The 12,036-nt window shown below is 41.3% G+C and overlaps 1 protein-coding gene across 4 annotated transcripts in view; it reads left to right on the top strand.

Annotated features, from left to right (window-relative positions):
- The window catches only part of plcg2 (phospholipase C, gamma 2), a 117,847-nt gene that overhangs the window by 74,192 nt on the left and 31,619 nt on the right, over positions 1-12,036 (top strand). For 3 of the 4 annotated variants that reach the window (XR_009809549.1, XM_061919959.1, XM_061919960.1), the window contains exons 26-27: positions 8,182-8,284; positions 8,493-8,696. Coding sequence is in view for 3 of the 4 variants with exons in the window: in XM_061919959.1 (XP_061775943.1) it covers positions 8,182-8,284; positions 8,493-8,696 (307 nt within the window). In the remaining variant the exon portion in view is untranslated. Of the gene's footprint in view, positions 1-8,181; positions 8,285-8,492; positions 8,697-9,360; positions 9,486-10,063; positions 10,406-12,036 lie in introns of those variants that run through there. The other variant, XM_061919961.1, reaches the window with a different exon arrangement.

Below are 12,036 nucleotides of genomic sequence, written 5' to 3'. Positions count from 1 at the left end.
GCTGTACCTCTGGATTGGCAGACAGGGGTAGTGGTTCCTCTCTTTAAGAAGGGGAACTGGAGGGTGTGTTCCAAATATCGTGGGATCACGCTCCTCAGCCTTCCTGGTAAGGTCTATTCAGTTGTACTGGAGAGGAGGCTACGCCGGATAGTCGAACCTCGGATTCAGAGAAAACAGTGTGGTTTTCGTCCTGGTAGTGGAAATGTGGAACAGCTCTATTCTCTGCAGGGTCCTTGAGGGTGCAAGGGAGTTTGCCCAACCAGTCTACATGTGCTTTGTGGACTTGGAGAAGGCATTTGACCGTGTACCCCGGGAAGTCCTGTAGGGAGTGCTCAGAGAGTATGGGAATATGGGGTAACGGACTGTCTGATTGTGGCAGTACGCGCCCTGTATGATCAGTGTCAGAGTTTGGTCCGCTTTGCCGGCAGTAAGTCGGACCTATTTCCAGTGAGGGTTGGACTCTGCCAAGACTGCCCTTTGTCACTGATTCTGTTTATAACTTTTATGGACATAATTTCTAGGCGCAGTCAGGGTGTTGAGTGTATCTGGTTTGGTGGCTGCAGGATTAGGTCTATACTTTTTGCAGATGATGTGGTCCTAATGGCTTCACCTGGCCAAGATCTTCAGCTCTTACTGGATCGCTTTGCAGCCGGGTGTAAAGCGACTGGGATGGGAATTAATATTTTCAAGTCAGAGTCCATGGTTCTCGTCAGGAAAAGTGTGGAGTGCCATCTCCGGGTTGGGGAGGAGATCTTGCCCCAAGTGGAGGAGTTCAAGTACTTCAGAGTCTTGTTCACGAGTGAGGGAAGAGTGGCTCGTGAGATCGACAGGCGGATCAGTGCGGCGTCTTCAGTAATGCGGACACTTAATCGATCCGTTGTGGTGAAGAGGGAGCTGAGCCGAAAGGCAAAGCTCTCAATTTACCGGTCGATCTACAAACCCCGTTTCTATATGAGTTGGGAAATTGTGTTAGATGTAAATATAAACGGAATACAATGATTTGCAAATCATTTTCAACCCATATTCAATTGAATGCACTACATAGACAAGATATTTGATGTTCAAACTCATAAACTTTTTTTTTTTGCAAATAATAACTTAGAATTTCATGGCTGCAACACGTGCCAAAGTAGTTGGGAAAGGGCATGTTCACCACTGTGTTACATAACCTTTTCTTTTAACAACACTCAATAAACATTTGAGAACCGAGGAAACTAATTGTTGAATCTTTAAAAGAGGAATTCTTTCCCATTCTTGTTTTATGTAGAGCTTCAGTCAGGAAAGTACCCGCACTCTTTTTTTACGAAGCCACACTGTTGTAACACGTGCTGAACGTGGTTTAGCATTGTCTTGCTGAAATAAGCAGGGGCGTCCATGAAAAAGACGAGCATATGTTGTTCCAAAACCTGTATGTACCTTTCAGCATTAATGGTGCCTTCACAGATGTGTAAGTTACCCATGCCTTGGGCACTAATGCACCCCCATACCATCACAGATGCTGGCTTTTGAACTTTGCGTCGATAACAGTCTGGATGGTTCTCTTCCCCTTTGGTCCGTATGACACGATGTCGAATATTTCCAAAAATGTGGACTCGTCAGACCACAGAACACTTTTCCACTTTGCATCAGTCCATCGTAGATGATCTCGGGCCCAGAGAAGCCGGCAGCATTTCTAGATGTTGTTGATAAATGGCTTTCGCTTTGCATAGTAGAGCTTTAACTTGCACTTACAGATGTAGCAACCAACTGTATTTAGTGACAGTGGTTTTCTGAAGTGTTCCTGAGCCCTTGTGGTGATATCCTTTAGAGATTGATGTCGGATTTTGATACAGTGACTCTCTGAGGGATCGAAGGTCACGGTCATTCAATGTTGGTTTCCGTGGAGTGATTTCTCCAGATTCTCGGAACCTTTTGATTATATTATGGACCGTAGATGTTGAAATCCCTAAATTTCTTGCAATTGCACTTTGAGAAATGTTGTTCTTAAACTGTTAGACTATTTACTCATGCTTTTATGGAAGAAGGGGTGTACTTCGCCCCATCCTTTCTAGTGAAAGACTAAGCATTTTTTGGGAAGCTGTTTTTATACCCAATCATGGCACCCACCTGTTCCCAATTAGCCGGCACACCTCTGGGATGTTCCAAATAAGTGTTTGATGAGCATTCCTCAACTTTAACAGTATTAATTGCCACCTTTACCAACTTCTTTGTGACGTGTTGCTGGCATCAAATTCTAAAGTTAATGATTATTTGCAATAAAAAAAATGTTTATCAGTTTGAACCCCAAATATGTTGTCTTTGTAGCATATTCAACTGAATATGGGTTAAAAACTATTTGCAAATCATTGTATTCCGTTTATATTTACATCTAACACAATTTCCCAACACAAATGGAAACGGGGTTTGTACATTCCCATCCTCACCTAAGGTCATGAGCTTTGGGTTATGACCAAAAGGACAAAATCACGGTTACAAGCGGCTGAAATGAGCTTCCTCCGCCGGGTGGCTCTCCCTTAGAGATAGGGTGAGAAGCTCTGCCGTCCGGGAGGAGCTCAAACTAAAGCCGCTGCTCCTCCACTTCGAAAGAAGCCAGGTGAGGCTCATTTATTAGGCCCTCTTAAAATGAATTTTTCCCCCAAAACATGGCATGTCCAAGTTATTAGGGGTCAGTGTAGTATGACATTTTGGTAATTCGAATCGGGTTTAAGATTACAATGGACAGTTTGAATCATCTTTTATGTCTTACCTGGACATGAGCACGCACACCCAATTTCACCAAAGTTATTGGATTGAGAAAAATGAGAACAAGGCCACAAGCAAAACCCGTATAACTAGATATTTTTTATTTCATGTCATAATTTTAAAAAAAGAGTACACAGATTTACTACTTTTTGGGCCTACGGCATCAGCGTTGAAACGTGTCGCTGATGTATTTGTCGATCTTTGCAGTACCAGCGTTGTTGATGCATTCATGCAGTTTGTGTACACGGGTGTTTAGCAAGCGGTTAGCTAGGCTGTTGACAAAAATACAGTGAGATTAATGTATTCAACTGCTAACCTTGTGAGTTGTCAACTGTAATTTTAGGCAGTGTTGGTTGTGTCTACAACTTTAAAGAGGTCTCGCTAACTAGACTTTTCCCACATCCCTTGCACCCCACTCCTGGGTAAAGATGTCAGGCAGCTGTTTAGCAGGCTAATTTGTTGAAATTTTTTTCAACAACAGAAACAATTTCAGAGGTTCTACTCAGCGAATCAACATCTAATTGCTTTATAGCAGCTGTACAGTTACAAATTATATAATTATAAGGGACGGCGTGGCGCAGTGGAAGAGTGGCCGTGCGCAACCCGAGGGTCACTGGTTCAAATCCCACCTAATACCAACCTCATCACGTCCGTTGTGTCCTGAGCAAGACACTTCACCCTTGCTCATGATGGGTGCTGGTTGGCGCCTTGCATGGCAGCTCCCTCCATCAGTGTGTGAATGTGTGTGTGAATGGGTAAATGTGGAAGTAGTGTCAAAGCGCTTTGAGTACCTTGAAGGTAGAAACGCGCTATACAAGTACAACCCATTTATTTATTTATTTTATATCCATGTGATTGTTTCCTTATGAATAAACAAACACAATACAGCTTTGTAGAAGTCGTGTAATCGCGGTCCCACTGTTACATACGCCAGATACGCCAGGTGTGCAAAGTTGACAAAGGTTTTAATGATTGTTTCCACAAGCTCTTCAGACAAAACTTTTTTCCGGACTTTTCAGTCTCTCCAATACTCTTCCTCCTCCTGCACTCGGCCGCTCACTGTTAAAGACAACAGATGATTAGATTAACATGTACCACCTATGAAATCTAATCACCTGCCAGCTGTGTCTCGCCATCAGGAGGATGGTGATCGTCCTCAGCACCATAGACAGCGCTGGCCGCACCTCCCTTCACATACCTCCACCGCCAGACTTAGGCCGGGACGCGGACTGGTAGGCGTCAAAACGTGACACATCATTTATCTTGCGATATTTCACACAGAACCGCACAGACCCATCTTTCCTCCCTATCAGAACTATGGGGCTGCACCATGCACTGTATGACTCTTCCATTACTCCCAATTCCAGCATGGTTTTTAATTCCTCCCAAACTACTTTGTGTTTGTGTTCGGGTAGCTTCAAGGGCCGAGACCTCACCGTCACGCCTAGGCTGGTCTCTATGTGATGCTCACCCGGGAGGCTGGTAGGAGGTTGAACGCCGCTCACTGCGCCTCTCCCGCCAGCAGTGGCAACAGCCGCACCGCCCACTCCTCCTACGGCCAAGCACATGCTCCCGCTGTGGCCTCAAACTTGTCCATAAAGCTCTGTGGGTCTTCCGTCTCCGCCATTCGGTGCATCCCCACTGCCGCCAATGCTGGCTTCGCTCCCGCAGGTGCCCCCAATGCAGCCCTCTCTGTCAGCGCCCGCAGAATCTGGCTCTGCTGTGCAATTTGCCCCTGCATGGCCTCCATCTGCCGGTGGTTTGCTGTGGACACCTCTGCCAAGAGCTGCCCCAGTGCCTCTATTGGGCTTGGTGTCGACATTGTTTTTCTTTTAATTGGGCGCCACATGTAGAAGTCGTGTACTCGCGGTCCCACTGATACATACGCCAGGTGTGCAGAGTTGACAAAGGTTTTAATGATTGTTTCCAGAAGCTGAAGACAAGCTCAGACAAAACATTTTTCTGTACTTTTCAGAAAAACGTACACTGCACTCTGCTCACTGTTAAAGACAACACGTATCACATGTGACATCTAATCACCTGCCAGCTATGTCTCGCCGCCCCTATCCGATGGTGCTCGTCCTCAGCACCATAGAGAGCGGTGGTGACCTTTGTTCCTGCAGGCGTGCTGGCCACACCTCCCTCCACAAGCTTTAAAACCTGCTCGGTGGCCTTGTGGTCAGAGTGTCTGCCCTGAGATCGGTAAGTCATGAGTTCAAACCCCGGCCGAGTCACACCAAAAACTATAAAAATAGGACCCACTACCTCCCTGCTTGGCACTGAGCATCAAGGGTTGGAATTGGGGGTTAAATCAACAAAATGATTCCACAGCTTCTGCTCACTGCTCCCCTCACCTCCCAGGTGGAACAAGGGGATGGGTCAAATGCAGAGAGTAATTTCCCCACACGTAGTGTGTGTGTGTGACTATACTATACTTTAACATACTTTAACTTTAATTTTACTAAAAAAACAAACCAGAAAATATTCGTTAGTCAGGCAAAACTTTTCATGAAATGACAATGACAAATAAGAATTATTGTAAACAATATGTTATAGTATAGTATGTAATGCCACCAGGATAGTCTTGTATGCCATGTTGTTTGTGCTGGGCCGACATCTTTTGGACGAGTTTGGTTTTTCCTTTTATTTCGTCTTCCATATCAGAAGTATATGTCTCGTTCCGCTCTGTAGTCGTATGTAGCGTTCCTTCTACGATTCTTTTGTGCATCTCTCCAGGCTGCGTTTGTCAGTTTCACAACAATTCTTGATCACTCAACTGTCACGTTTGACGTCTGTGGTAGTGTTTTAGTGCATGTCTGTGCGTGTGAGGGTTCTGAATTGACAGCTCCCTTGGTTGGCCCCCTCCTCTTTGCTGCAGAAAATTATAATTGCCAGAGCAAAAAAACATAATATTGTATGGGACACATCTTCACCCTTTTGACACATGGTCTAACGATTGTTAATATTGTAATCTTTTAGCTAAATGATTAAAGACAGGCCACTGGGGGGAGGCATTATGGTCTGTGTGTCCTGTAAATGGTAATGGTAAATGGGTTGTACTTGTATAGCGCTTTTCTACCTTCCAGGTACTAATAGCGATTTGACACTACTTCCACATTCACTCATTCACACACACATTCACACACTGATAGAGGGAGCTGCCATGCAAGGCGCTAACCAGCACCCATCAGGTGCATCAGGAGCAAGGGAGAAGTGTCTTGCTCAAGGACACAACAGATGTGACAAGGTTGGTACTAGGTGAGAATTGAAACAGGGACCCTCGGGTTGCTGACACGGCAACTCTCCCAACTGTACGTTAGTTTAGGAGCCAAATTGCACTTTGGAGAAAAAATACAGCCCTAGCGTATTAGACGTGTGTTACAAAATGTGTGGGTCTGAATAGTAAAGTTGTAAAAACCAAAAAAGTTGCTATGACGTAAAGTCAAAGTCACAGAAAAGTGGCATGCTTCTTGTAAAAATACTTGTCGTCGTGCAGTAATGCTGTCAGAAAAAATTATATATAATAAAATGTGTAAAAACTTATATAATTGAGTTAAAAAATAAGACATTTTACTTTACAGTGTTAGGCAAATATAGGAGGCTCATAGGGCTTGTTGTAGAATCCAGTCCGGTTTTCGGGCTGTCCCCTTGTCAAGAGGAATTTGGGGGAAAAGGCGGATCTGCGTTCGTAGAATTGTAGAGCCAGTTACGGTCCGTTGCCAGGCCATATGTCATCCAGGGATCCCACCTGTAACACCAAATTGTTGTTGAATTTTTCATATTCAACAAAGGATTTGTCCAGAGAAAAACTAAGGTATTTTTAAATATTTATTTGAGTACTCAAATAACATTAGATTACAAAGGAGATTGGGTTTTTGCTACTGCAGAAAGGAGAAAAAGAGCAAGAGAGAGACATGAACGACACAAAACTTCAACTTACATATGCTTTCAAAAAGGAGAGATGAGAGAGGGGAGGCCTAGGCAAAATGTCCCATTCTGTGAGGAGGAAGGAGTGAGCAAAACACATGCTTTTGTGATACTGGCTAAGACAGGCATGTTTTGTTTAAACATTGGGTAAGGCAGTTAACAACATCAGTCCCAAAAAAAATAACATTAGGAGGATAACAATTACCATACCATACCAACTTTATTTAAAAAGCCCTTTAAAAACAACTACAGTAAAAGAACAAAGGGCTGTACACAACAAAGAAATAGAGGCAAAGGACAGACTGAAAATAACATTTAAAACAGAACTATTGAAAAAGCAAATACAAATTATCCTAAGAACTATTTGTTAGATAAAAAAAATTAAAAACTTAAAAACCGTTAAAAAAGTTAAAAACAGTTTTAAGAAGGGTCTTAAATGTAGCCAAAGAAGGGGCCCGTCTCACACGGAGAGGGAGATGGTTCCAGAGTTTGGGACCCGCAACAGAGAACGCCCTGTCCCCTCGAAGCTTGCGCTTAGATTTGGGTACTTCCAGGATCAGCTGACCTGAGGGACCGGGTGGGGATATTGAGGTGGAGTAGCTCAAAGAGGTAAGGATTTAAAAACAAGTAAAAATATTTTAAAATGGACTCTAAAAGCCAGTGGAGAGAGGCTAAAACCGGAGTAATGTGCTCTCTTTTTCTTGTGTTAGTTAAAAGTCAGGCAGCTCCATTTTGAACCAACTGCAGACGTGAGGGGGAGGATTGACTAATTCCAAAATACAAAGAGTTACTGTAATCCAGCCAAAATGTGATAAAAGCATGGATTACTGTCTCAAACTGTTGCCTAGAAAGAAGGTTTTTAACCTTGGCCAGCTGACGTAAATAAAAAAAAAGATGGCTTTCACCACTGTACCAATCTGACGGTCCAATTTAAAATCACTGTCAATACGAAAGTCCAAGTAGGTGACCATAGGCTGAACTTGCAAAGCCAAGGGGCCAAGGTGAACAGGGGGGAGCTCACAGGTACCACTAGGTTCAAACACTATTACTTCTGTCTTCTTTTCATTGAAATTTAAGACATTTAGGGCCATCCATTCCTTGTTATCATCAAGACAAGCAAATGCATTGAAGAGGCATGATTTCTCTTTAAGGGAAAATAAAATTGATCAAAAAAAGAAATATGACAATTTAGTGATCAACCACATCACACCTTGGAGAGAGTGGGGCTTCGGAGACATCCCGTATGGGCTCCAAAAAAGCAAAGCATAGGCCATAAACGTTTCTTATCTTGGAACAGAAAACAGACCGATGTAGTGAAGACAAAGCCCCACACACAAAGGCTTACACTCAAATAGTGATTTTAGACAAGAGATTACTGAAATATTAATTTTGCCATTACAGATGTTAAGTTACAAAGTCAAATACTTTCTTTTTCACTTGACACATGTTTTTCATTGGTGAGCTCTTCGCATTACTGTGCAGAGAGGAAGTAACGTTGTTTTTCAATCCCAGATCAGACAACAGGAGGAAGTAGAGAAGAAAGCAGATGTTGCTATGGAAATGTCAGACCTGGTGGTCTACTGTCAGCCACGCAGCAAGGAGAAAGACCGCTTTGGTAAACACATTTACATCAAACATGCGATAATAGCATATGTGTCCCACTGCCTGTTTAGAAAAAACAGGATGGATGGATATCTTTACCGAAGTTAGTGCAATTAATTTCACAAACAACATAGCTTGTGGAATAATGAATAATTCCTAAATTCTTTAAATTTTATTTTTGTAATGTGCATTGTACAGCAAGCTTCTCTTTGTCTTTATAGATAGCTACAACTACAAGGAGGTTCGCTCGTTTGTAGAGAATAAGACACCGGGAAAACATCGGTCAATGGAGTTCCTGCGGTACAACCACAAGGCTTTGAGTCGGATCTACCCAAAAGGCCAACGCGTGGAGTCCTCAAACTATGACCCCTATCCTCTGTGGTCGGTTGGCTGTCACATGGTGGCTCTCAACTTCCAGACGGCAGGTGATTGATTATTTGGTTGAATTGAAATGAATGTCAGGGTTTCCCGCAGCGCTTTGTTGCCTTAGCAACAAAGGGCCATAGCCTAAACTAAGGTCTTAACAAGATCTCAAGCCACAAGTGCGCATTTAAAAAACTATCTCTGTCCCCAAGCAAACGCATACACATGCCAAAATACTGGGAGTGCTTAAGAACATTTTTGCCAATCAGAAACATCCAAAACGTCATTGCCAGAAGCGGCATATAGCAAAAATAGCGGGTCACGGCAAGAAATAATTATATACGTGGACTGACAGAGAAGTAGAGCTACTTTATAAGCATCATTTTGGAGTTTAAAGTTAACAAAACTCAACAGAGTGTTGACTGGGAAACTTGCCAGTCCAAGTATGGTGACATTCTTACCCTATTTTGGAACGGTACAGACTTGGAGGGAAATCTGAGGAATTTCCTCACCGGAAAGAGGACGTCACAAAAACAAAAACTATCAACACTAAACTGAAAGTGATTCGTGGAAAGTACAGACAAGCAGTCGACGCAGGTGGAAAAAGTGGTTATGGTAGAATTGTTTTGCTCTACTTCCAACTATGCCTGGAGATCTGGGGCGGTTCTCCATTGCATCCATTCAATTTGGAATAGAAACATCAGATTTTGACACTAACTCTCACAGGAGTTGGGATTCTTCATTCACCCTTGACAGCCTGGTTCCAGACAAAGATATGCCAATTGATGTACAAGAGCAGCAAGATTCCAATGGGAGTAATCCACAATCTTCTGTGGTGAAAGATACTTCAGGTATGTGGGCGCCAACTTCATTGCTCGGAAGTAATATTGTTAAAATGCCTTTTAACAGTATTAACAGTACTTTTATGATAGATGCGGAATCAAACATTTTTTATGTGAACTGCACTGCAATCACAAATGCTCTCAGATGACCCCTTTAACAATGTGGAATCATATTTTACCCATTTGTTTGAATTTGATCATTGTTTGACAACAGTGTGACAAAAATACTTTCTTTGGAATCAGAAGTTAAGATGGCAAGCATATATTAAAGTTCAGCTGTGTTGTATGTATTTGAATAGGGTTGTATTAAAAATGCTTTGAGTAGTTTCTTGTAATAAATAATCTTTAGTTAAGTAAAACTGCAGTTGCATTAAATGTTTTTTTTTTCTGTCGAAATTAAAATACCTCAAAGTGCTTTATTGACACATCGTTTCCCGACGATGTTGAGGGCCATTTGACATGTTGTGAATAACATGTCACTATCTTACACCTGTGCTAAAGTGGGTTTATCCCAAATAATGTGTTCATGATTATTGAATGTTATTTTGTAAAAATCCGTATAGAAAATATATATTTTTTTTCACTAGGCAAAACTCAACAGCCACAAGCACAACAGATTAAAACGAAAACTTCCAATGGAGACAATGTTGCTGAATGCAGTGGAAGAAGATGTCCAGATAAAGAAGAGACTTCTGAACATGATGGAGACATCGGAGAAGCAATCGTCTGACAATTTAGACAAACTAACATCAAATTACAAAGTCAAATTATTGCATACTAATAAGGACATACTTAGTATCTCAGGTAACTACGACTGTTTTGTTTTCGGTTATACTTTACGGAAAAAATATCGAGATATATATCGTATATCAGAATTCTGCAAGTGGAGCGGAAAACAACCAAAAATTGTAGGCTTCTTTATTTCTGTAATATTTGTATTTATTATAATATATTATTTGGTTATTTTTTTAATAAAAAATGTGTTCAATGTAATCAGAGTCTGTAGTCTATTGCCCCCTATTCGGTGCAGCTGTACGGTGCAGCCTCTAGTATTAAATGTGTAAAGTAAATATGGAAGTCAAACAAAAAATGGGGTTGAAACCATTTATGTGTGGTGTGACTTGAAACATCAAAAACCGTTCCTTACCAACATACACAAATAAATAATGAACTAAAAATAAACAGATGTAAAATATATTCCGGATGTGTCACGAATACAAAGGATTATGGGTATTTGTTGTGTTGCGTTTATGTTGTGTTACTGTGAGGATGTTCTTCCGAAATGTGTTTGTCAATCTTGTATTGTGTGGCTTCACAGCGTGGCGCATATTAGTAAGAGTTAAAGTTGTTTATATCACAACCATCAGTGTACTCTCTATTACCCAGTATGCCTTTCAATCTTGTACGTATAAATGCGAAAGCTGCACTCAACATGTTGCCGGACCAACAATCGGTTCGTACATGTTATTGAAGGTGGCTAAGGCAATAGCTTCACAGCACTCCCATATTCTTGACATCAGGATGAACGTTAATGAATAGTCGCGAGAACGTTAGCTGCTGATATAGTTAACCTAATTAAACTACATTTGCTTGTTTCAACTAAAATTAAGCAGGTGTGAGGGATTTTAACAGCTGTTATCCCCTTTTGATGTTTTTTTCATATTTCAACTTTTCTTCAGGGAAATAATAGCGTTAAGACTAATATTTTTGAAGTTCGGGTAACACTTACATTATTGTGCAGTCATAAAGGAACAAATCCGAAATATAATTTGTTAAGATTGGCATGGAATCACATAGACGCTGGAATATGATTGGACAAAAAACAACAACAACAACATACTGTACATGTAGCCTACTGGAAGTAGTGTAGCCAAGAGACATGCTACAAAATGAAAACAATTGACTGTTAGGAATACATTAATACAATGAACAAATATTACAATTTAAACTGTAAAAGTAGTTCTAAAGCTGGTTCACTGGATCATGCAAATGCAACAATTTTAGATAAACGACAACAGCAGAACTCCTCGTGTTATGTAACTTTTTTAATTCAGGAAAAAAAATCAATAAAATCATGAGCAACCATGAAAATTATTATTTCCAAGACAACCCAGGCAGAAAAATCATCTCCTGTTACAGTAAATATATATATTTTTTTACAAAATAGTTTTCTAAACTCAGTCATCATCACCATCCTTCCGACATTTCTTCTACTCACTGGTGCTGTTGATGACGACAATTTACAACACCTACTCCTGGCAGGTGTTGCCCCATTTATTCCAGCATTTTGCCTCCTCAAGTATCTGAGCTCTGTAATCACCATGAATCAGGGTTTCTCAAACTCAGAGTTTTAAGACCCAAAATGGGTCAAAATTTCGTTTTTATTGGCCCACACCAAATGTGTTCATATATTGTAGGCACACACTTCCTGACTATTTTATACACCCCATTAGCGTCACACAATCTCTTTTTTCTTTATTTTAATTCATATTGTTTTTCAAAATTCAGGAAATATGTCCCTGGACGCACGAGGACTTTAAATATGACCAATGCGTGATCC

Source organism: Nerophis ophidion, linkage group LG14 (genome assembly GCF_033978795.1).
Source record: "Nerophis ophidion isolate RoL-2023_Sa linkage group LG14, RoL_Noph_v1.0, whole genome shotgun sequence".
NCBI classification, from domain to species: Eukaryota; Metazoa; Chordata; class Actinopteri; order Syngnathiformes; family Syngnathidae; genus Nerophis; species Nerophis ophidion.
The sequence above is the reverse complement of the archived record's forward strand: the minus strand, read 5'-3'. Positions and strand labels throughout refer to the sequence as shown.